Genomic DNA, 25,829 nt, shown 5'->3' with positions numbered 1-25,829 from the left:
CCGCTGATTTCAGGTCAGCGATGTCCTGCGCGAGGGCCAGAATTTTTACGAAGCTCCACTATGCAGGAGACGAGAGTTACTGACGTTTTGGACATGTCACGAATCCCACTGTGGCTTTCCACACCATAAATAGAGACGCGCAGAGGGCAAAGAATGGCGAGCGAGGGGGGATAAGACGCAAAGTCCAGCACTCAGTAACATTTACTGGGAACATGCACTTTCCCAAAGCGCGCGGCACCCGTCTCTGCTTCGCCCCTCAACCCCCTCCGAGCCCACCCATCCAAAGCTCCCGCTGGAGTTTTATTAAAGCGCGTTCTTAAGTTAATGCGAGATCTTATCGCGCATCCCCGCTCGCCTCAGATCCTCACCGCGCTCCTCTCGCTCCGTTTGTTATCACCTCTGATCTTCAGCTCGCTTCCACCTCCGCTTCCCACCGCCGCCTCCCAATCCTCTCTCTCTCTCTCTCCCCCTCTCTCTCTAACACGCACACCTTTTCGGGTCCATCCCAGCCTGATTTACTCAGCCATGGCCCGAGGCGCTCATTATTATCTACTTGAAGTTATGGAGCTTCCTTAAAAGGCAGAAATAGAAGAAGCGCAAGAGGAGAGGTGTAATTCTCCGGGCCTGGGACACTAAGACCCCTGGCCTCTCTGCTCCTCCCGCCCTCCGCCGCTCCTTTGTTTCTCCTTTCTCTCACATCCCACCATCCACAGTTTGTGTTACAGCGGCGAGCCTCCCTCTTTTCCCGTCGGCTTCCCCGCGCCACCTCTCCCCGCCTCATCCATCATGCTCCGTCGCCGGCGGTGGTGACGCTGTCGCGTAATTATCTCATATTTATTTGACCATGCGTCATCCCGCGCCGGTGCAGCCGGGTTTTCTTTTTTAACACATGCTTCACACTGCGAGGCCTAAGACTAGCTTTAAAAGCCTTGGGTGGTAATTAGAAGCCAACGTGAGACGTTTGATTGGCCCACGGGCCAAGCGGAGCAGCGGGATGTCTTTGATTTTCCATGCCGCTCTCAGCGGTGGCTGGCATTTCGGAGCGGTGCCGGCGACTTGGATGGAAAGCCCGGCAAATGTGCTAATCTTTTTTCAGCACCTAGTCGCCTCAAAGGGCACAAATGCACCGTAGGCAATTTGGGGGATAAATTTGATTATTAGTCCTTCGGTAGGGTGGCGCCATATAGTACTAATTTGAGGAGCTTGGCGGGAGTCCGACCCTTACCCGCAGCGCTGCTGGTGCTATGCTTTGCCCGTAGCACATCAGAGTATCAGCGTGCAGAGAAGCAGCAGGAAGGGAAATCACGGAATACTGTCGGTGCCCGAAAGGGCCAGATGCCACTCCAAATGTATAACTCGGGCCGCGTTCAACCTGGACTGCATTTTCACATCTTCTTCCAATTTTGACCAAAGACTTATTTGGTTATAATAAATCTCTTTGGTCTGCACCTTTAGCTGCTGGCCCTCCTGGCTCCGCACTACAAAACACATCCACAAAAGGCTCCTGCAGCCTGATGGATCGGTACTGATGAGATATCTAAAAGGCTTGATTCAAGGCAAACTTCAGTTGAACTACACTGATGATAAACTATAGTCCACTACAGCGACGATGGACTTTTTTAATCCCACATCTGGGTAAGTACTGTGAGAAGTTAACCTTTTTGCGAATGTAGCACATCACAAAGATTGATTTTTTTTCTAATGCTTTTGACGAGTCGCGGTTTCTTTTCTTTTTTTAATTACCTCTTTAACATTCCTCAGAAAGTTCCTCTCCCAATAAGAGAAGCTACGGGGTTTCTAGATTCCCTACTTGCTCTTGTTATAAAAACGACTATTGGCAGTTTTTCAAATTAGTAAGAACCAGACACATGCTTGTATATTCTCTCAAATTCACTGTAACAACAACATATTGTTTTAGTGGCATGCTTATCTTAATACAAGAGACATTTTAAAACCAGTTCATCTTCACAAGTATGTAATTTAGGCATTAATGACAACAGTACACACGCACACACACACACACACACACACACACACACACTACTCACACATTCTACCACAGATGCAGATTTTCTATACAGAGACCAAAAAAAAGAAGCAAATATAACTTTTTGGGAGAAAGAATGCTCACATCTTATATTAATTTAATCAAAATGAATAATGAAAACTCATTATCAGTTGAAAAAATACATTCCATGCGCCTTGGGGTGGTTTTAATTTAGCAAGGCTATTTTATTTCTTAATTAGAGGAAATTACATTCTCAAGTGACGCACTTTCAGGGAAATGAGGATGAAATGCATCGTGCACTCCGAAGCACTGTGAAAATCCCCATCATGAGGTTTAGAATGGAAAGTCACAAAACACCCTCAAGTTTAGATGCAGTGTGATGTCCTGAGCAGATAAATTAGCTGAAAAAAGATGCTTCACGCTTCGGATGTTTAATTTTGAAAAAGGGCCTTCGATCACATGAGGTTCTGCTTCAATTCTGGCCCCGGGAACAATAACGAACAAAATCTCATGGAAACTGTTTCACATCAAAGCGCCCTTTCCAGAATAATTTGCCAGTAGTTATAGGTCTAGTCAAGGTGTTGTAAAAAAGAAGAAGAAGAAGAAGAAAAAAAAAAAAAAAAGTAGTGCCTTGGCTTTTCCTATTTTGTTTTAATGGACCTCTGTTGCCCTCATGTGGCGAAGGCGGAGTACTACTGAAGGGATATCGTCTCGGTGGGTTTGACAACTTCCGTGTCGTTATGAGCTGAAAAGATTGACTTGTGATGTACTTCTGCTAATGGAATCACAGGATTAGATATGTTTTATGTTAAAAGGTACCGTGAGACCCGGCTGCTCCCCTGCCAATCCACCATCCACCGTCTCCCTCCGCATTAATGAAAATTAGGACCATATTGAGCCGAGTTTTTCCCGTGTGAGTGTGTGCGCGCGCGCTCGCGTGTGCACTGATTGCCGTCTGGACCTTGTTTAACTCGAAACAGATTGAAGAATGATAATTAGGTCTAATAAGAAGGAATTTCCCTCAGTATGTCAAACAGCAGCCGCATCACGGGGGCTGCTTTTAAAGGGGCTTGAAGTCCAATTGAACCACACACACACACACACACACACACACACACACACGCACACACACGCACACACACACGCACACACTTACAACTCTCTTGTGTATATGATTCGAGAGTGTGCAGGTTGTACACTGCATGGTTTTGGAAAAGCCAACAGAACATCAGCGTGCCTTTAAAAATTAAATAGCAGGTGTTTCCAATAGCAGTTTTTTTTTTTAGCAAGCAAAACCAAACAAGATTGAAGGAGGAAGTCACTTGAGTTCAGGCGGTAAGTACAGGGGAATTTAGATGTGATTTGTTGATGTGTTAAGGTGTGTCTCGCTAGAAGGTGCTGGGCAGGTGACCAAACTAATACATACCATTAGCCCTGTGTAAAGCATATGTAAAGTATGTGTCAATGACAGGGATCCCATGCTCCAAAATACAATGTAAAGACTGAATTTTTTTTTTTTTTTTTTTTTTTTTAAGATATCTGTCTATTTGAAAGCACTGCAGGGTGTTGCTTTAAAGCATCAGATGGTCACGCACTCTGAGTAGACACATATGCCAGCGAGCTGTTGCATGTAACGATCGAATGCGATCTGGCCACATCTCCAGGGTGTTGACGTTGACGCCTGTCAAATTCTTCCAAATCCCATCCAAAAACTCCAGGATGCCACTGAATTCTTGCCAGCTACACACTCTACATGTGGAAAGACTCTGAGATGTGGTGAATCTTCCAGGGAAACGTTGCTCCGCCAAAATGCAAGTGCAGAGTATAAAGATCACCCGGCGTGACGAAAGGAACAGTATTTCAACATCCAGGCCGCCGTATAGTTCCTCCTGGTCCATGGACTTGGTTTGCATCCATAGGTCCCCCATCAAAAGACGGAGAAGAAAAATGGGATTCATGGCAGGATAGCAACACAGGAAGCACCTCTCACTGGGAAGAGGTTGAGGCAAGCCAAATCCAACCCCAGGTGATCTTCCAACAAAAACACCCCGCTGTTTATGACAGGAAGATGAATTGTTCTTTCCTATTGAGACATACAGTGATAGCAAGAGCCAAGTAAAAGTTTTAATGTGTTTTGTTTTTGTTTTTTGTTTTTTGCCATTGTCAGCACTTCAGAGATCATCGGGGTTTGATGAGGAGTTCTTGAAAACAAAAACTAGTAGGTATTCATCTCTGAGAAAACTGCAAAAGACCCCGAGATTATATATTTTTTTAACTGGAGCCCTTTTTACAAAGAAGGTAGTGAACGGGGGCACGGGTCAAAAGATTAAAATTCTACCTTAATAAAAAAAAACAACAACAAATGTCTGAAATGGAAATGGATTGTTGGGTGCAAAGATTCAAATACAGTCAGAAGTGATACATTCAAATAAATAAATGAAACCTGTAACTGAGTTCTAAATTCTTGAGTATGTCAGTGTTCAGCCAATGATTGGCCTCCTGCCGCTTTTTTTTTTAATTTCCAAGTCACTGCCACATATCCACCAGATGGCGCTCTACACCAGAGATTTAACTTTTGCACCTGTACAGTCGACTACTCTTGGCTGCAGTGCTGCACTGCTCACATGATGCAATTTTGTGCTCACTTTTCTGTCTACAAGTCAAGGTCTGGGTGAAATCACACAGTGCAAAAAGTCACAAGTTATAAGCTGACATGACCTCTCTGGTTCTGCAGGAGGCGTAAACCCTAGATTTCAATTTTAATCTATTTTTTAATATATATTTGAGAAAGCCTGGATGTATATCAAAAAGGAAGTCAGACAAACAAAACATGAAGGACAAATAATATTGACACAATTCTTTTGAAATGTTTGCTCTTCTTAAACAGAGTTTTTTCATGATATCCTGTGACAGTAAACACAGAGCAATGAACTGTTATACTTATTCACTGAAAGTATTCATTCAGTATTTTTTGTTGATCTTGTATTGGAGGTAGAAACTGAACCATTATTTTAAGCGTGAACGTTCAGCGGATATCCATTTTAAAGATGAGATAAGAATCTTGCAATAGTATTTTTTTTTTCACTGTTTTTCCCTCAGTATTTTCTAGCACATACATATTTTGTCAGCTCTATTAATTTGAAGTAGGTACACGCTGCGCTGGTGTAGACTGACTTTTTCCTTTCGCGTTTTTTAAGGAGGTTGCACTTTTCAGGTGAGGCTAAAAGGGGGCATTTCCAGGTGCCCACAGCTGGAGACAGCTCAGCAAAATTCCAACCAGATTATTTCATTAAAAAGCTGGGGCCTTGAGTTCACCGGTTTGCTACCTGCAGCTGGAACAATTTTTTTAATGACCGAGAACAAATTGCTCTCTGAGTAAAAAAATTGGGGAACTGGGGAACATCCCTGTGGCTCTGAAGGAGGCCGATGTGCTGCATAACTACTGTGAATAAGCAGGATTAATTCCTTTTGTATGAAGGCCAGAACTAGTGAACTTCAGCAGCCTGTAACTAATAAAGGACCAATCTCATTTTAATTCAGCCTGATGAGCCACAGCGGAGCGGAGGTGACTCCCCGTTCTTGTGCTGCCTCGAAGAGTGCGTGTCAAAGTTATTCTCTGGTTTATTATCCAGTTTGAAGTTTGAGGGTGGCCAGTTAACGGTCCTGCAGGGTGTCTACAACTACATCATCTGCACCAAATATGAGTAAAAATAAATAAATAAATAAATAATTGAATAATAATAACTTGACATGATGCAAGCATCTCGCCTGATTAGACATTTCACCCTGCATTCTAGCTGGGGGTGAGTTGTTGTACTTTTTTAATAACTTATTCATTCAGTCATTACCCTTTTCCTTTGACTAAACTCTCACATCTTCAGCTTCCTCCGAGATCCCCCGCAGCAGCCGAGAACATCTGCCCTGCTCCTAAACAAAGCAAATTGTAACAAACCCATTTTTAGAGGTAAAGAGCAGTCTGAAAAGATGGTCTGTTGTAGCAGGTAAAGCTAGAGGTGCATCCATTTTTTTTTAAATAATAAACATGATTGTTAAATTGTGTTAAATCCACATAAAATGTATTTTGTGGCTTCCCTTTACAATCATAGTGTATGTGTATGTGAAGCGTTACTATTTTTCCCTTTTCTGTATATATCTTAAATTTCTTGTGAAAATTGCTGCTCATGCAAGTACGCTGCCTGGAAAACAATGAGGCACATTCTCTCTGCAGAATGCATCACTAACCTAATTTGCACATGGAGAAGTCATGTGATTGTCCAGGAAAGTATCGCCAAAGGCCGCAGTGGACCATCTCAGGAGGGGGGGAAAAAAAAAGTTTTAAGGTGCAGTTTGGAGGATTTAGGTAAGAAAGCTATCGCTGTTAAATAAAAGTGAGTGGATCCTGCTAAACGCGGGTTTTTTTTTTAATTAGCAGTAGAAGGACTACTAGCAGTAATAACAATAGTATTAATAGTACTAAATAAAAGCAAAATGTCATAAACATCTGATGATAAACAAACATATATATATATATATATATTAATTATTTTTGTCTATTTTACACCAATATAACTTAAAAATGTTGCACTATGACAAAGTATCAATTAAGTTTGATTAATTGATTTGGCTGCTAAAAAAAAAAAAAAAAAAAAGCAGCTTGATTTGGCTGCAAAAAAACACATGTATTTTTCTAAAAGTTCAAACTATGGAGCTGCTTTTCTTTAAATGTCTTAAATGGCTCCAGTGCTGCCCGCTCGAGCCTTGACAGAAAAGTGGAAGTGCAGACAGCCGTTTGTCCCGCTTCTAGGCGAGTCGACCAGCGGGGTTGGAAGTCAGTGAGAAAGAAAGAGGGAGGGAATTAGAAGTCAAATTAGGGAGGAAAGAAGGGGGAGTCTGTCATGAAACCGGAGAGTGTGCGCGCGCGTGTGTGTGTGTGTGTGTGTGTGTGTGTGTGTGTGAGTGTGTGTGTGTGTGTGTGTGTGTGTGTGTGTGTGTGTGTGTGTGTCTGTGGGTGGGGGGTGAAAAACGTGGAGACTAGAAGCAAAACCTCCGCGGCAACAAAAAGGAAGCGGGCAAATAAGGAGAAGGTGATTTTTGGCTGCGCTCTTTTCAGGAGAACACAAGAACACGTCCTCATCACACCAAGCCACCGGCGAGGACAAGAACCAGCCAGGTCCCCCTACTTCTCTCTGAGAAACCACAACACACGTAAGTAGATAAATAATCCCCCCTCCTACCCCCCCATCCCCCACTAACACGTAATTATGACTCACTCTTCTGCCCACGTTTCATCCCCATTTGTGTTACTTTCTCTGGCCTGTGCAAACTCAACCGGACTGACCGGTTGTGCGTCTAGCTTCCCCGTCACACACGTGGCAAGGAGGGACGACCGGACCCTCCCCCCCCCCAAAAAAAGGAGAAATATGGCAATACATACAAAAGCCTGTCTGTTCGCCGTCGGTGGAGAAAGTTGAGGTCTCCGGCGAGGAGCAGGAGGAGCAGGAAAATTCCGGCCCGCTGAGGAGTCGGAACGTGCCGGCAAGAGGCCGCGAGAATGAGCGCCAACGTTTAGGCGAAGTGACCGCAGCTTCCGGGCTTCTCCCTCACTGTTAAGCTTTTATTGAGTGATAAAGTGCAGCTTTTGTGGGGACCGTGTTTACTCACGGAACTAAACACACATCCCGCTGCGAACACCCTCCGCGTCCACTTAAAAGGGGAGCTTTATGAACTCAACAATTGATGTGTTATTTCCCCCCTTCGCGTTTCTCGCCGGCTGGTCTAAGGGGGGGTGCTGGGCGGCTGCGGCGCGACCACGCTGGTCTTTGTGTCAGAAAAAGACGTTCAAGTTTGGTGCCTTCACGTTCAGGCCCGCCAAGTCGGTTTTCTAGGGGCAGTCGCCGTTGGAATTTGGTCGAGTTTAGGAGCTCATTTTTAACGGATCCTGAATTGAGAAAAAAGGGGGATGTTGTGTTAATTTGTAACCAAGTTGCTCTGATAGACTTTGTTCGCCTTGAAAATTGGCCGCTTTTTTATCAAGCAGGGGTGGTGGAAGCCTTTGTAAAGCGAGTGTTGTCGTGTTATCATCCAAAGGCAGTGATGTAGCATTTTTCTTGGTGCGTTTCCAAATTAAACACACACCTTTAACGGTAAATATCAAACCTTTGGGTTAAACTGTCGTTTATTGCCCTTTAAACATTTCGATCCGAGTGATCATCCAATAAAATAGACCATACCTACTCATTAACACCTGTATACACCTTGAATATACACCAACCACCTGTATGTTCCAGGCCTCCTTCACTGCCGCCTGGCGCCTGCTATGCGGGCCACTGTCACTCGTCACCGTAGGGATTCCTGTACCTGAAATGTGGTAGAACAAATTCCCACAGCACATAAATGCCCCGGAATGAGCCTTTCCTCTTCAACGCCCAGGCCCTCTTGTAACCAGACTCTGGGCTGAGGTCATGCCCATGGAGAAACAGCTGCCGGCCGTCCGTGGGGGCGGGGGGGCCTTGCGTCTTTTGGGGGCGGGGGGGTTGATCTCTTTGGGGAACGGAGGCTCCCAGAGCGCACGGTTTATTTTGCTGGAAACTTGTGAGGATAAATAGTTTGGCCTGCACTCCTTTATGTCCTGCAGAGGTGGATAAACACGACTGGTCAAGGTCAGATACATCCCCGCGGGGAAAAAAGCGCAAGGCTGCCCGGAGCGCCTCTCTTTGTAGAGGGGCACGTGTCAAATTAGTGCTTTATATCCTGGCAACCAAAAAAAAAAAAAAGCACATGATCAGATAAATGAATCTCATAAGAAACATATATTTCCAAGTGTACCATTTTATACACAGTGTAACAGCACCTCTCTGGTAGATATGAAAATTCCTCCATTGGCTTTGGCAACATTGCATCATTCAGCTGCCACTACTCAGGTAGGCGGCTCTATTTCAGAGAACAGCTTCCTAATAAGGCAGCCCTCGCCAAAAGCACTTTACCTGCTTTCCCGCCACACCCACACGTGCACGCGCGCACAAACCGTCTTCACTGCATGTCACAAATGTCTGCCAAACTCCCCAAGACGTTCTTTTTTGGGCTTCTGCTTGGGCTTGTTTGTTGGCATTACCCTATTGGCAACCTCGGGTCACGCCCTTTAATTGCGGTTGTCTCATAAATGTCTTCTCTGTTGTCTGAAGGGGGAAACGAGCCAGTCTCTAGGTAACAGCTGCCAACGAAATTGGAGGGAAAATCAGAGGGTAAAACTTTGTGATAAGCTGGAGTCAAGGTTGCCGTCCAGTGGTGTTGGACCGGGTGCACATGGTCAAATAACGTGAGCTCTCGCCAAGCGAGTCACGCATTTGCGTCCATTCGGACACGCTCTGTGTCTGTGATCCCCCTGCGATGACCTTGACTCCATGTGGCATTTACGGCACTTGTCTCCAGAGCGACGACTCCCCACCGAGTCCACGCATTGGTTTGTGTCGTGTGATGCCGCCACAGCGCAGTAAATCCTGCACGCGTGGCAGTATTCTCTATTCTTAGGATGGCAAAAGACTGCAAGTTCAAGTTGTAAAAGCTGCTCTGTCTGTCCGTGCGTCCGTCTCTCTGTCCGTTTGTGCGAGATTAACACATTAGCAAAGGCTTAACTGAAACTTCTAAGCAGGAAATCATAGTGCAAACAAGGCCTGTCCACTGAACGATTCCCATTGCAAATATTAGGGGATCCCGATGCCTTTTAAAAACACTGATTTACAGTAATCCAGACATTGTTTGGCTTCAAACAGGTGGACAGAAAGGTGTGCTGTCGCTGCGGATTTAGATGACTGATGCGGGATTAAAGAAGGATTTGCTGCTTCGTTTCCCTCAGTGTGAAGAGGCGTATTCGGGTATTTGTGTATTTGGGTTTGAAAGCACCGGGTAGTCAAGTTGAAGGTTGAATACTGGGATATTTCATGTGTTTATTTTTTGTTTTTTGTTCTTTTATTTAAGTTTCTAGTTGAATTCACAGCTAATTCTGAGTGCTAACATAATGGTCACATTGAACTGTGTTAAAAAGACAAAGATGAATGTTGAATGTTGAATCCATTATTTCACACTCCCGCCATTAAGACTCATTACGTTTGACCCCTAATTATATCAAGTTGATTTGTGGCCATTGCATTGTATGAAGATGAATGAGTGGGGCCTGTCTTTGTGTGTGTGTGTGTGTGCGGGCGTGTGTGTTGAAGTGGCTTTCAGCATGGGGTCTCAATTACATCCAAATCCCCCCTTTATTCAGAGTCTTTTGGGCACAAAGGCAGTTCAGTGGGCCATGGGTAATCGCATTTCACGCATGCCTCCTGAGGACGTACGCAGCGACAACTCTGTCCCGCACCATCTGATGGATCCACAGTACGAGACGCAGGAGAAGATGCCCTCCTTTGAGACAAAGTTTCAAGCGCGTTTCCTGTCTGAGGCCTTGCCTGCAGACCCCTGGCAACCTCCCCCCCACACTCTTCGCGAATCATAAGACAGAAAAAACGTCTCCTCCCCCTGCAGAGCTTTCCACATTTTCCCTGCTTCGCCGCAAAACGAAAAAGCAACTTTATATTTAGACTTTTGGGTCTTGCCAAGAGATTTTCCAGATGTGTTGAATGCATGGGTGGGTATGTATGAATGTATGTGTGTGTGTGTCTTCGTATATACGCGAGTGAGTTAATTTCAGGTTGTCGTGACCAACTTGACTCTCTGCTGGTCAGTTAGATCATAAGTTTTAGTTTACTTGTCTGTGCTGTTTACGCTCGTGAGATAAAACCAGAGCAGAGCTGCGTGTCCACAACTGTCGACTCCTTGCTGCGCTCGGCGTCACCATTTTAAGACTCTCTTGCCTCCACTTGTGACAACGAAAAGCAAATCAGCCGTGCGTGTGCTCCCTTTGTTTCTCGGAATTGAAATTAACAGTTGAAAAGGTCCCCCTGTTGGCAGAACAGCGGGAGGAATTCTCAGGACAATGGAGTGAAGGTGTTAGGGGTCCACCAGTCATTACAAAACACTGGGCGACCAATAAAAGTCTCCCAGAGAGAATAGAATCACCGCTTTAGAGTCTGTATATCGAGGTTACTGAGTGAAGTAAAGCTCAGCTGGCTGCAGTAACACATATTGAAGCGAAGAATGTCTAACAATAGTAGGTGTCTCTAACCTGTCCGTGGACTTCCGAGCAATGAGGAAACTTTTAGTCCGTTGATATCGACTCTTTTCAGTCAGTCTGTGTTGAGACAAAGCAATCAGTCCTTTGTGTCGCCGAGGGCCTTGATGTCTTTCTCAATTCATCGGAATTTACAGTAAAACGTCAGTTTTATGCAGATCTGATAGTCTGTAACTGGGTTCAAAAGTTTCTTGGTTAATCTATTCTAAGTGGCAACAGCTTGATGAAAAGATTAATGCGATGGCTTCTTCGAGTTTCCCTGCTTCTGTTTTATTTTAAAATAAATGTCCTCCTCCCTTTTGTCTCTTCTGTTCCAGAGCAGTGAGAATGGCTCCCTCACTCCTCCAGGCCTACAGGAGGCGCTGGTGGATGGCAGTGACCGCGGTGTTGGAGAACCTGCTGTGTTCGGCCGTGCTACTAGGATGGGGTTCCCTGCTCATCATGCTGAAGAGGGAGGGTTTCTATTCCCACCTCTGCACAGGTAAACTGGCGCTGTGCACCACCTAAACACAAATGTTTAAATATTATGTCATGCTGTGCAAAGCTTTGTTTAAAAGTTTTCCGGGCTTGTTGATGACAAACATTCTCTCCTCGGATGATGTTTTCTATGTTTTCTATTGCTTCAGTAGGGAGTTTAGTCAGCATTGCTTCAAAACTGTTTTATTTTATTTTCAAATTTTTAAGCTTTTGTTTCAAATATGAATACCGGACTGAATGAATATATAATGTCTGACGGCAGAAATACACTTTTGCAGCTGAAAATGCCACGGTGAATTCCACCGCCAGCGACGAGACAGAGGCGTGGCCCAGCTGCGTGGACCAGGAGGAGATGTTAAATTTGGGCTTCACCATTGGCAGCTTCCTACTGAGCGCCACCACACTGCCGCTGGGCATCCTGATGGACAAATTTGGTCCCCGCCCAATCCGCTTGATGGGCAGGTAATAGTAGCTCCAATGTTCAGCTTGTTGACAGAACGCTGAGGTCTGACACTCTAACAGAGCTCTAAATGTTAAACTCATTGCTGGATTTGACAAGGGATATTCGAGTTTCATGAATACTTGACTGTGTTTCCACGACTGTGACAGCGTGGAAAAATATGTAATATATGTAATATATGTAATAAGTCTCTGAGTTTCCTCTTAGATGACAGGTCACATTCCCTGAGTGGGCAGAGTTTTTGGCCGATAGTGAATGTAGGTGTGGCTCTAATAGGTACAATGACAGTAAATGGATTCAAGGTGCCAGTGTGTGCTTGCTTGTCTTGTTTATATAGCACTCACACAAAGCACACACATGTACAAGCAATAGTAGTAGTACTAGTTGTACTAGTAATAGTAGTACTACTGCTTCTTCGTCTTAGTGATGAATCATTTCAGCCATCTCATGAACACATATATATATATATACACAAACATATATACACATACATATATACTGTATGTACTGGTCATGTTAAATGATCCATGTCTATGCTCTTTTGTTCCAGTTCCTGTTTCAGTCTGTCCTGTATGATGATGGCTGCGTCTGCGTACAACCCTGAAAGTGAGTTGAAACAGAGCACCATGAGATCGTATCCCAGTCATTCTCAAGTGCCGGTTGTTGTTAGTCACCCCAGTGGGCCGTTCCTAACCCTAACCCCCGGATTCCCGCGTCGCTCCCATTCATTCTGTTGGGTGTGCAGATGGGTCCAGAGTGCAGCATCCACAGCAAGTTCCATTTGAACTGTTGATTTAGTCTTTTCTCACGTACTTGTGGTCAAACCAAACTGATGTCTTCGACTTGCCTTTAGAGTGATATGGCGTCTGTGACACCATGTAATCAGTGACTTTTTCCGACCGATGTGTGTGACACCTCCTTCACCACCATTTAAATGACCACCATCCAAATGGTGGCCAAATGTGGAGTTACTGGGCCAAAAGGAGCTGTTCTACAGCCCAGTAATTGCCAGTTGTCAGTCATTCCACTTTCCCGCGTAGGGTTTGTAAACCAAATGGTGTTTCTGTGTGTCTAAACATGCAGATTACAGTCATTTAATGTAGATTAATGATTAATGTCCAGCAGCTGTATCTGTCATTGTTGCACAAATTGCTCAACAAAAGCCTAAAAGATAGAGAAAATTACATTCCTTTGGTTAATAGAGAATGTATGCAAAATATACATGCGTGTCATTTTGTTGCCATTATACTCATTTTCTTCCATTCAACAGGCTTGTCTGCACTCATTTTCTTGGCGCTCTCCCTCAACGGTTTCGGAGGCATCTGCTTGACCTTCACCTCGCTGACGGTAAGGCGCACAACAAACAACAAACAGTCTGGCTCATGTGTGAACATTTAATATTGTTCACACTGTGAACTCAGACACACTTGATCACACCAGGTTATCGTTGAGCGCTGGGTAACTGAATGCCCAAATTCATTCAGTTCATGGACAAACTATTTGTTATCTACTATCCAGGATTTTATTCCAATACAGAGTGCTTCAAGAACTAGTTAGACGACAGCAAATAGAAAATTAATCACCACGGTCGAATTCTGCGCCAACAGTGTCAGGCAACATGTGTTCTATTTAGAGTTGGAGAAGTTGGGAGTTCTGATCTGTGATTAGTTAACACCGTCGAACCAGCGCATCCCTCTGTTTCTTTTTCCCCTTCCTCTCATCGGTTTCTTGTTAAATATGGGCATGGACAACTTTTTGGTATTAGTCATTATATTGCTGCCTAAAAGGTTGGACTTGCGTTTCTGAACCAAGGCAGCAGAGTGCTTTCTGTCTGCATCAGCCGAGGGAACCGCTGCTGCGTGTTGTGACAGGGAGCTTTGTTTGTTTACACTCCGGGGTCGGGCATGTGTATGTGCATGTGAGGCGTCAGCTGGTTCCTGAGTTTATATGGGTGCTTTTATTGTTTTTGCCGCCTCCTCCTCCTACTCCTCCTCCTCCTGCCGTGTCCTGGTAGGTATGCGGCCGGGTCTGATCCGTGACTCAGCGGCCCCTCAGCGTGTGTCGTGTTCATAGTTTCTGTGTGAGCCACGCAGGCATGACTCCCAGCGCTCCCATTTTTGTTGGGCCAATGGCAGCATCCCGTGGGCCACACACCCTTCCCGCCGCCCGGCCCGCTCACCTCTGATCAAAACACTCAAGGCTGCGTCCCCTCTCCCCTTCCTTCCTTCCTTCCTTTCTTGGGTTTGTTGTCTTGTCTTCCTCCACTATTTGCGCAGCCATCAGCAGAAAAAAAATACAAAACATCAACTGGAGTGCACTTAAGTCCATGACTGCGTGTGCACGGCAAAGTACACACAGTGGGGGTGGGAGGCCAACATGAAACAGATGTTTAGATGATGAGGGTCCGAGTTGAGTGTGGACAGATGACCTCCCCCAAACCCCCCCCCTGTCCTCTGACCTGTGTGCAGACCCTCGACTGACTCTGTGGAAACAGAACACTGGAGCACGTGTTGCTGTTTTCTCGGCTCTGGTGTGAATAAAAGGCTGATGTAGCTTCTCACACGAGAGCAGTTTGGACACGACAGACTTTGGATCTATTTGTTTATAGCCTCTAGAGTTGGATTGGGGGATTAATGTCAATATTTTGATGTACACGACACCTGAAATCTCCTTGTTTTTTTATCGTGACTGAAATTTAGGACAAATTATATGAGAAGTTCAGGGACTGTTTGACAGATACACAGGAACTTGTTTGATCGCCGGGGGAAATTAATGTTCACAGCAGCTTGACAAGAGAACTAATGTCATAACATAACATCAAAATAAAATTAAAAACTGATCTCAGCACCATTAAACTCAATTTATTCAGGCCATAAATAATCGGGGTTTGTTTATCAACACTTTCTGACCTTGATACTCCTCTGAATGACAGCCAAGCACATGCACAGACAGACATGGCATGATAATTTAGACAGTGTGTCCAAGAGCAATGGGCTGGAAGGACAAGCTGTCCTCCAGAGTCATTCGCTGAGGTCAGACCTCATGGGTGGTGTGTGACTCTATTGGGCTGGCTAAACAATAACTAATCTCATTAGGACTATTAATACGATTGCTGAAAGTTCATTAATTATTACTTAACAACTTGGCTCTGCCGAAGCTGTCAAACACAAATAAATACGTGACATAGTATTGGCACAATAATGAACAACTGTTGCGATGCCTTCCTGCTCCTGGGTAAAATGATGAAACCCTGAGCGGATGTTCTCAGCTGCTTCTCTTGAAATGTGTTTCAGAGTGTAAATATAAATCATTATTATCAGGTAATTATTAGGTATTATAAAAATATCTTGTATGAGAAAAGAAACATATATATAAACTCTGTGAACACCAAGACACGCTGACCCTCTTCAAGACAGGAGTTTTTTTCGTTGTAGTGGAGCCATGATTGGAGTTCAAAAATGCAACAGTGTGAGCTTCCCACAGTTTGCCTGCCAGCCCTAAAAACAACTGATCTACAACTGAAAACCTTGGTTGGCAATGGCCAATGGCCAATGGCCAATGACAACACAAACTGTATGAACCTGTCAAATGGCATGGCAGCTCGCCCAGCTGGGTGGGAAGCTCCTCCACCAATCGTAGCAGAGATAACGACACGCTGGGCTTTAGGGAAACCCTTAAGACGCAAAGCTCAATCAATGTCCAGGGTTAAGGGAACTTCATAGGGTGATGTGCCTTAACGTGGCTGCCTCGGCTTTCTTTGAAACCAAAAACAGTCCTCCAAAGGATAAAAACTGTCTTTATACACAGTGAATGACATAACTTTCCACTGATCTCATGGACACATTACAACACTCCAAATGTGTCCTTGGTACACTGCTACTGTACCAGCCCTGATGTCCTCAGGATGTCCCTGTTTCAGTAACAGTAATTTGTTACTTTTGTAAGCCATCGTGCATCTGATACTCTTGCAGAATGAGGAAAAGTCTGCCTGCGTTGACACTGAAAGACACAAGGTCGTGTCTGAAGAGCTGCCGTCTGCGTCGGCCTGCTGGCAAACTACCTCCTGTCATTTAAGGGCTGGATTTGGCCCGAGCGGGATGAGCTCCTTCTAGACAATGAAAAAAAAACAAAACAAAAAAAACTTGCCCCTATTGGGAATTTTGGAATGCCTCGGGCTCGGGCGGGGGTGAAAAAAAAAAGCCCTCCAAAGCCAGAGTCAAACGATGTGTTTGTGTTGAGGCTTCCACACAGGGCCACTGAGCCTCTGCCTTCCTTTGCTAGTGCAGCTGGATAAGTGCACAGCGGCCGGTGCTCTGTCAGGGTGGAGGTGGTGGTGGTGGTGGTGGTGGCGGTGCAGCAGAGACTTGAGAGAAGAAGCCGGGGGCTTGATCAGCTGTGGTTTAGAGTTTCCCGCTGGGACCTCGACAGAACAAGGTTAGCGGACGCGGACGTCACAAGATGCTGACCATCACGCGGGCCTTTAGAAATGAGGGTGCTGACAACCAGAAAGCGCGCCTCACGCGCCTCCCTTTGCTCCTCTGACCTCATTGGGGTGGTGACGGGGAGCGTCACCCAACCGCCCACCCACCGTCCGGCCCCGTCGCCTTTCGGTTGGCAACTCTGGAAACACGCAGACGACATAATCCACTCAGAGACCTCCTGCGTCTGTCACACCACCACTGACCTTCCTCCAAGAATAAATAACCCAATGACAGTTTGTTCCTCGTCACTCTCACTGATGGAGCCGAGCACTTTGTCCTCGGCCGGCCCACGTGGAGATCGCTCCCTCGAACCAGAGTTTCACTCCCAAATCCTCTCTTTTTTCCCCCCCAGAGTTTCTATTCTTGCCGATGTTACACAAGACTCTGCTTCTCTCGTCCACTTGTTCCCACCTCTTCCACCACCTCCTCCTCCTCCACCCCCTCATGCTCATGCACATAACCGCATCAAAAAAACATCCCATGGCGCTGCCATTTGGCCCCGTTCCTCACTGATTAAAGTCTTAATTAAACCCGGTGCCAGAACCCTGCGACGCCCGTGTGGGTGAGCACGGCGGGCAGCGCCGCATCGACTTATGAGCCGTGACAGTTAAAACACGCAAGCCCTCCCGGAAAAAAAAAACATACATTTTTGGCGCGCCGGCCCGGCTCCTCACGCGCCCTCGCGGAGTCACGTGTCGCCGCCAGCGCTTGACCCGCCGGCGTTAGCATGCGGAAAATGCGCTAAATGCCCTCTGTGAAATATGTATTTCATGAGAAGCGTCGGTAAAAAAATCACACCTGCTGCTGGCACATGTGCAAACACACGTGCACACACACACACACGTCATGCATTTTCTTTGCCTACTTGGCGAGCGCACTCTCTCTCACACAAACACACACACACACACACACACACACACACACACACACACACACACGCCCGCTGTTGCTCCTCCGCAAAGGGGAGGAAAAAAAACCCCAGCAGGTAGCTGACAGCTCACATGGTTGCAATATATTTGCTTTAATGGCGGGAGGAGATGCGGGCGATGTGTGCTCAGAGGGCCCCGCCTGGCGGTCCAAGACCCCGGCCCTGTGCGTCATGCGGCCACAGAGCAGCTGCGAAGAATTTCCATTCTCAGAAGCCCAGAATGAGGACGGGTGTTCTCTCCGGGATGTTTTTCTGCTCCTTGCTTCAGACAGTCGCTCTCTCTTTCTTTCTCTCGCTCTTGAACATCCTCAGGAAAGACCCCCCCCCCCTTCTTTTTTTTCCTGTTTACCTGCCAGTCTCATTGTCGTGTCAGCTCTTTGAGCGACCTTGCACTTCCTCCTGCGGTCTCCCCGCCGCCAACTGTCATCGGGCTTATCTTCCGCCATCCACACTTGCGATAAAACGTCTACTTTCACAGAGGAGAAGAAAAAGAAACCTTGCCTGCACGCCTACACTGCACTCTTGGGCCAAAAAGGAGCTCTAGGAATGTACATGCGGGGGTCATTAAGTTCTTAGGAACCCACCAACCCAACAGGGTGTCCCCCCCTGCAAGTACGACCGCTCCGTTTCGTGTCACTGCGTCATTACAGAGCGAGCCCACGATTAGAAGAAGGATTAATTAATGTCACGAGGTGCAAGTGTAATCAGAAACATATCAAATTAAATTAAGGTATTAAAAAAACTTTGGCTACCAGGGGTCTTTAGGGGTTTTAGTCGTAAAGCCCTTAAGTCATTATTAGCAGACTGTGAAGTACTTTGCTTCACCATCAGTGCGCTTTTATTAGTCTGGAACTTGACTTTGTTCATCAGTTTACAGCTGCTGGAGGTTGGAAACACCAATTTATTTGCCAATTTGTTGAGAGGCATTTAGCAGCTAAAGGCTTGTGCACCACCGCTCTTGATGATTGTTTCACTGTCAATTACCTGCTGGGCAGAACAGCATCGCCACGTCTCGGTAGGCAGGCAGCTGTCTTCAACAATTCTGATTGGTGGACACAAAACACAGATCAGTGTCCAGTAGTATTCAAAATATTCATTACCAATGTTTCCCAACAATAATAAGTCGGCCCTTTGTGAAGTCATATAGGGAACAAATACAATTTCAAATGTTGAACATTTAAAGAATTTATACACTTTGCTGTCTTCTCCCTGTATGGTTTAAATATATATATATTTTTTTTTAGAGAGAAATGTGTTTTGAATAATCGTAATTGAGAAGAAGGAGTGCTGATTCTCCTGAGGAAGACAGAAAGAAAGAAAAAAAATCTCCCTGGAGGAGATTTGGTGATGCCAACCCAAGTTTGGAAACTCATGGTCAGCACAAAGGGGGTGTAGGGTGTGGGGGAGGGGTGGGAATAGTGAGCTTGTCATATTGCACACCTAAAATCCAAGACATGTGATTTTATAATCATGATTGACCCATTTAGGCCTCGAATCAAAGGACACTGCGTGTGCTGGCAGCACAATAGGTCATTGTTATGTTCCTTAAGCTTCTTACTACTGTAAATAGGTCAACCTAATATATGATGTGTTAGTGCCTGGTGCCTGCCACCTTGCTCCATTTGCGGAGTGTCCTGCGTTCCGCCACGGTGGGACGACTGAGCCCACTCAGGTTCATCGAGGGCCATCGGCTTCCATGCTTTTAATCCCAATGCCAAGAATTTGTGGAAAAGCGAGCGAGACTAAAGGCGGTGGATGTGTGTCTAAGTATAGCTTAGTCTGCTCTTGAACCAGGGGTCAGGACCCAAAGTGGGTCATGACTTTGTTCCTAGTTCCTTCAAGAAGTGGAAACTGATATTTTTCTAATGAGTCTGGCTGCCCTGCAGGGAGTGAGAAGTGCAGCGGCTCTCTGAAGGCTACAGACAGGCACCGCTGGCCACCTGAGGAGCTTTTCTTTTTGCTCACGTAAAGCAGCTGTCTGCCCTCTAGTGTCCCAATCCACACACTGCATCTCGTTCGAGAACGCACATGCACCACGCCGCTCACCTTTGTTTCTTCTGCCTCTGTGTCCCTGCAGCTCCCCAACATGTTTGGCGCTCTGAGCTCGACCGTGATGTCGCTGATGATCGGTTCCTACGCCTCCTCTGCTGTTACCTTCCCTGGAGTTAAGGTGAATATTAATTGCAATTTTATAAGGCTTACAGAATATAGATGTTGATATAGTTAAAAAAAAGAAAAAAAAGAAAAAAAGAACTGTTTGTTATTCTCCAGACCTAATCAAATAGTTGTTACTCTTACTTTATGTCCTATATTTAGACAAATAGAGGTCCCATGTTTTTGCAAAATTCTGTCACAACTGAACTCGGACTAAAAGCCCAGTAGCACGACTCATACACAAAGTTCAAATTCAGGTCTTCTGTAATAAAGTTGTAAGAAAACTCACCGTCAAAGAGGAAAAGAACAACAAGACAAAGAGGAAGGCAAATAGACCACACGTACACACAAGTTAATGGGAAATCAGGCCAACAGGTGGGAGAGTGGCTTGGCACAGGAAGAGAGTTGAGTTTCAAGCTAAAACAGGAAGTCACAAGATGGACAGACAAGACAGAACATAAATTAAAGTGCTAATTCAGCCATTCCCATAAAGTTCTGGAAGTCAGCCTCTGTGTGAGGTCCCAGATGACAGTGCAGTTGGTGAGGTCACTGAGACCATGTCACCCCACCTGTCTCCTTTTTACCCCTATAAAACAGCATCAATTTTAGCAGGAAGTTACAGCCAAAGTTTCAGGAGGAGGCTGTAAACACAGGGCTAAATTTGCTCGTTTCTCAAAATCTCACCATGTGACCTGAAGATCAAGTTACTCAACATTACATCTCCCCCCGTACCTCCAGCTGGTCTACGACGCCGGCGCGTCCTTCCAGGTGATCATGTGGATGTGGGCGGGTCTCGCCGGTCTCGTCTTCGTGAACTGCTTCCTCAACTGGCCCATCGAGGGCTTCCCGACGCCCGAGGAGGTCGACTACAGGTAAGCGCAGCCATCTGTCCGCTGTTTCACTTCAAGGGAAATAGTCTGGATCATATATCATGATGCATATGAACGTTTGTATGTAACAGCAAGATCAACTCGCTGCAAGAGATGCCCTCGTCGGACCAGAAGGGAACCGGAGAGAGGCTGAGCCAAAAAAATGGTGACGTCCATCATTCCACGGAAAAGATTCCCAACGGCACCGATGCTGCTCCCAGTGAGTCAAATAAGCAAGTTGAAGAATTTGTTTATTAGTTTGGATCCCCACTCTTCCTGGGGTACACCAAAAAAAAACCATTTTGACATCAACAAAAGACATGAAACAAAATAGCTTTCAAAAGGGAAAAAAAGCAAAATAAAAACAAAGGAAAAACACAATCCGTGTGACTTTCTTCTTAGTCGCCTCAATCCAATCAAATAATCATTGTACTTGACTAAGTCTCACACTTAAGAAAAAAGAATAGGCTTCATGTTTGTATAAATTGCACAAATGGGTACCAACTTACAGTATATTATATACAGTACATAGACAAGATTATACCCAGATCAATCCTCATTTTGATAGAAACTCCGAAATGTTCTCTTTGTTAAAGGTCCAGTGTGTAAAATTTGCCTTGAGTTAAGATTTTCATATTGGTAAAAACTCTGGACCTTTAAATGTAAGTCCGTGGCTGCACTGACACTCACTGTGTCCCCTCAGACACCGTTCCCTTCCGCCGCTCCGTCTTCTCTCCCATCTTCCTGTGGAGTCTGGTGACGATGGGCATGTCCCAGCTGAGGATCATCTTCTTCATGGGCGCCATGAACAAGATGCTGGAGTTCATGGTCACCCACGGCGGAGACAATCGTGAGTGTTGAACGTTCATGGCGCACAATCATGTTTCCCTTGTGCATTATTTCGGGGCTCTCTGACGGTGTGAATGCCTGTCTGTCCTGTTTTGACCCTCAGACGAACTGCAGAATGAAGCAAGAGAGAGAGGTCGGTGTTCACCTATTTTTTCATGTCGCTCGTGTGGTATGTTCTGGGTTTTTGACCCCTCCGTCATCTTCTTTTCTCCGACAGTGAGTTTCTACTCGTCATTGTTTGGCACCCTGCAGCTGCTGTGCCTGGTCACCTGCCCTCTGATTGGCTACATCATGGACTGGAAGATGAAGGAGTGCAAAGAGGAGAAGCCCGGCGCCTCCGGCACGGAGAAGAAGTACGTGCATGACGCGTCGCCGGCTGCGTTCGGTGGTTCGCAACTACAAACGCGACCGTACGAAGTGTTTAACCACCTGCTGGTGTGTGTTTGTGCCCCGCCAGACAGAGCAGCGGGTCCAGGAGAGACGCTAAAATCCAGAAAGTCACCAACGCCATGAGAGCGTTCATTCTCACCAACGTGCTGCTGATCGCGTTCGGATGCTGCTCCCTCGTGGACAACCTCCCCCTGCAGGTGGCGCTCATGCACGTGCACAGGAACCCACCCACATGTCCCTTGTGGTTCAGAACCATCATTTTCACTCTGTTCCCCTCAGATCCTGACCTTCATCCTGCACACGATGGTCAGAGGCTTCATCCACTCGTGCTGCGGGGGCCTTTACGCTGCTGTGTGAGTACCGCTTCCCCGGACACGCAATCTGGTTTTCAAGCAAGAACGGCAGCGGTTGCACCAGTGTTTATATCCAGGGGGTGACTTTGCTTTGCTCTCCATTATTTAAAGTCGCGTTTGCAGCCATACAACATGATAAAGGCAACCAGATGCGGGTGGGGTCAAAAGCAGGAGACGCTGTCCTGCCGATTCAAACCATGTGTGCGACCCTGCAACATCGTTTTGGAATAAACTGTCTGTCAGTGAAGCTTCGCCACAGCTGCTGCTCTGCTCCTCTAACCGGTGGCGTCTCTCCCTCTCTCCCTCTCTCCTTCTCTCTCTCTCTCTCTCTCTCCCTCTCTCTCTCTCCTTCCTGCAGCTACCCGTCCAACCACTTTGGAACGCTGACGGGCCTGCAGTCCATGATCAGCGCTGTGATCGCTCTGCTGCAGCAGCCGCTCTTCCTCATCATGGTCGGACCTCTGAAAGGGGACGCCCACTGGGTGAGCGCACATCAACACGCACACGCACACACACACACGCACACACACACAGTTGTGTCTCCAAAGCCAGTTCCAGCAGATGCATTGATATTTATGTCTAAACTGAATCCATAGTGAAACATGTGTGTGCATTAGCGTGATGGATGAAGTTTTTTCGACCCCATTTAAAACTGTAGTTATGACAGATTGACACAATTTAAATAAATATGTTGTCTGTTCAGGCCAGATAATTGAAATAAAATGTGACTTCACTGTGTGCTGTGTGCAGTCACCCGCAGACTGAGGAGGTGAACGTGTTATATAATGTTTGAAAAGTATCAGCAGATTCAAATGCACTTTTCAGCTCCACTGCATTTAAGTTCAATTTAAAGCTGTGCATGTGCACAGAGAAAAATCAAATAGAGAGTGAACTGTGGAAAAGTTCATTTTCCTTCTTTGTTAATATGCTCTAAAGCATAGGTGTTAAACCAAATATAATGTAATCACACTGCAGGCCAAGTAGAGCCTGTAGTGAACGTGACTAACACCCAGCGCTCGTCTCCCCCCCCCCCAGATCAACGTGGGCCTGCTGATCTTCTCACTGTCTGGCTTCCTGCTGCCTGCCTACCTGTTCTTCCACCGCATGCGCCTGGTGAAGGAGAAGAAGGCTCACGACAAGCTCGCGGCCGAGCAGGAAATGCAGGCGCTCAACCGCGGCGTGAAGCCCCACAGCAACGGCCACGCTGCCGTGGAGGCTTAGAAGCAGTCATCCAGTGGAGGCAGGGGGTCGGGTCGCCAGTATTTTGTTTGTTTGTTTGCCTTCGAAATGAGCACCATCAATCTATTCATAAAGATTTGTTGTTGTTTTTTGCTTTTTTTATATGTTGATGTTTTCAGTGTTGTTGTTTTTGCTGATGCGCATTTTGCTCACCGCAAACCATAATAGTGAGAAGAGTCCCCGTGTTGTGTTTTGTTTTTTTTTTTACTTGAAGTTTCCCGGTGATTTGGGGGCAATCAAGTGTCATCATCATTTTTTGGCTGCTTATTTATTTTGTTTAGGGTTTGTTTTTTTTGAGTCAAGAGTCAAATTGGAATGAGCCATAGATTTACACGCACAGACCGCAGCCTGCAGTGTGTCAGACTGACAATATCACAGTACTTGAAATACTGTTGCATGTTATTTTTTTTCAATTATTATCCCCGCTAACACCAAAGAACTACTTACTTCAGTACTGTTTAATAATGTGTCAAACTGAAGTGCTGAATACTGGGCTTTTTTTTTTTTTAACTGCACTCCTGAAAACACAAAATAGCATTATTCTCTTTTTAACAAACACTGTTACAAACATCTGGACAGCTGCCAGACTTCTGGTACGTAACAGAGGACTTCTGGGCCACTTTCTGTTTTTTAAGAGGCCAGTAAGAGGAAGGCTGCGTTCACAACAAATCTGACGCTATAACACGGGCAGCAGGTGCCACAAGGAAACGGTGCCAAAGCGTCAGATTGGGTGTAAATGCAGCCTTACACACATTCACTCACCACAGATAGGCTAGTTGTAGAGACACACATCTACCTCCTCTCATTTCTATTTTTGTACTGTCTCTTTGCAAACCGACTCTAACATCTATTTCTGCAAAGTAATAGCACCTCTTTGAGTGTCCATTCGACGCAGACATTAAATATATTTTGTAACCCCATCTTACCACTTTAGTTATTGCCGAGACAGCCCTTGCATTTCTGAAGATTTTACTTGGTGAAAAATAATATGAAAGTTTCATGGAGAAAGCAAAACCAAGTTCTGGCACACAATGTGTGTCAGTGATATGCAACACTTTGTACTGCTTTTATGCACAGAAATTAATTAGTGTGTGTATAAAATATGTATTTAAGTGTCTTTTTTTATACTCTAGCTTCATTAGCATTAAAAAGGGAAACATATGTTTCATTATTGGCAATGTTATTTTGTAGTGTGCTAATTAAAAGAATTACCTGATTTTATTCTGAATTAACTTTTGGCATTTTTCTTTTTTTCTAGTCTTGCGCTGATTTTAACAACAGGCATATAATTTTTTTTGTAAATAGATCCAAGGTGCATATTGTATTATATTTCGCGCTCAGCTTGCTTTACTATACATAGGCGTGTACAGATGATTTATCTTGTATGAACTGACAGCTGAAGAGACTTGGTGAAATCTGATTTTTCTTTTTTAAATGCGAGTTTGTTGTGATGCATACTGTCACTTAAAAATATTGGTTTTAGACAGAAACAGATCATCAATGACAAAGCATCTTGTTGTGTAATTTAAATCCATTTCATTGCGTCAGTAGCTTTGGTCAAGATTTTCCTTCTCTAATTGACTGCTTTTCAGTTTGGATCCCTGTATTTCCATGCATAGTTTCAGCACCGCGGTCTTGGCTGTTTGTCAGTAGACTTAGCGTGAAGTCTCATTCAAACCTTCCTCTCTCAACCAAAATGTGTGTAGGCCAGTGCGATCCAGCAGGTAGTGCAGTACTCATTCCTCAGGATGACACACAGGAGTGACTCAGCAACGCGTTATAACACCCAGCTTAGGAACAACGCTTAATGTGGTCCAGTTTCAGTAAAACAGGGCATTTCAGCCAAGCCTTCAGGACTGTTATCACGCTCAAGGCAGGACCTGAGTGTTAGCAATGCCAACAGAAGGTTCATATTCTGTTAAATGTAACAGAAGTTATGGCATTAAGAATGATTCACCCCTTTCTACCACTGTTGCTCCTGCACTCAGGGCCGCAGTGGTGCTGGATCCCCCTGCATCTCATCCCAGCACACTATTAAAACTCACACCTACAACATATTTAGAGTGCATTTCTTTGGAGTGTGGGAGAGCTGCAGGGAACCCACACAGAACAGATGCCTACTCCTCAGAGCCAGGATTCAAATCCACAACCTTGCCGCCCCACTGTGTTGCCCATTTAGAATGAGGTAACTGTCAAACATCCTTGTCGTTGTGTATTCTAGCTGCTGCTTTAATAATAAGCTCTGATCGACTTTATCATGAAGAAATGCTTTATGTTGAAAGATTATTATTTACAGTAGCTTTACTGAATCCCCTACCGCCGCAATTTTGGTTGAAGTTTTCCTGAATGTTCTATTATTTTGGCTTTAATCAATATATGATGATTGTGTATTTTATAAATAAATGTATGAACTCTGAAAGCAGGCCAATGTTTTCATCAAATCAATTCACTT

The 25,829-nt window shown here is 45.4% G+C and overlaps 1 protein-coding gene across 1 annotated transcript; it reads left to right on the top strand.

Moving 5' to 3' along the window:
• The first annotated feature begins 6,954 nt into the window (after positions 1 to 6,954).
• On the top strand, positions 6,955 to 25,800 carry slc43a1a (solute carrier family 43 member 1a). Its single transcript, XM_076046659.1, has 15 exons — positions 6,955 to 7,213; positions 11,500 to 11,658; positions 11,933 to 12,116; positions 12,665 to 12,720; positions 13,385 to 13,461; positions 19,601 to 19,693; positions 20,416 to 20,549; positions 20,639 to 20,766; positions 21,250 to 21,402; positions 21,499 to 21,528; positions 21,613 to 21,748; positions 21,853 to 21,982; positions 22,065 to 22,138; positions 22,497 to 22,620; positions 23,174 to 25,800. Exons 2-15 carry the CDS (start codon positions 11,505 to 11,507, stop codon positions 23,357 to 23,359), a joined length of 1,659 nt encoding a protein of 552 aa, XP_075902774.1. The 5' UTR covers positions 6,955 to 7,213; positions 11,500 to 11,504; the 3' UTR covers positions 23,360 to 25,800.
• Positions 25,801 to 25,829: the final 29 nt, after the last annotated feature.

Source organism: Nelusetta ayraudi, unplaced genomic scaffold, assembly GCF_046127955.1.
Source record: "Nelusetta ayraudi isolate G7.1 ecotype Tasmania unplaced genomic scaffold, CSIRO-AGI_Nayr_v1 ptg000090l, whole genome shotgun sequence".
Lineage (NCBI taxonomy): Eukaryota > Metazoa > Chordata > Actinopteri > Tetraodontiformes > Monacanthidae > Nelusetta > Nelusetta ayraudi.
The sequence above is the reverse complement of the archived record's forward strand: the minus strand, read 5'-3'. Positions and strand labels throughout refer to the sequence as shown.

What these genes read in the sequence shown, in the direction of transcription:
- slc43a1a (XM_076046659.1), top strand. Translation starts at nt 11,505, where the DNA reads ATGGCTCCCTCACTCCTCCAGGCCTACAGGAGGCGCTGGTGGATGGCA. An exon ending in CCAATCCGCTTGATGGGCAG is followed by an intron (nt 12,117 to 12,664) that starts GTAATAGTAGCT and finishes CTTTTGTTCCAG; the next exon opens with TTCCTGTTTCAGTCTGTCCT. An exon ending in GCCTCCGGCACGGAGAAGAA is followed by an intron (nt 21,749 to 21,852) that starts GTACGTGCATGA and finishes GTGCCCCGCCAG; the next exon opens with ACAGAGCAGCGGGTCCAGGA.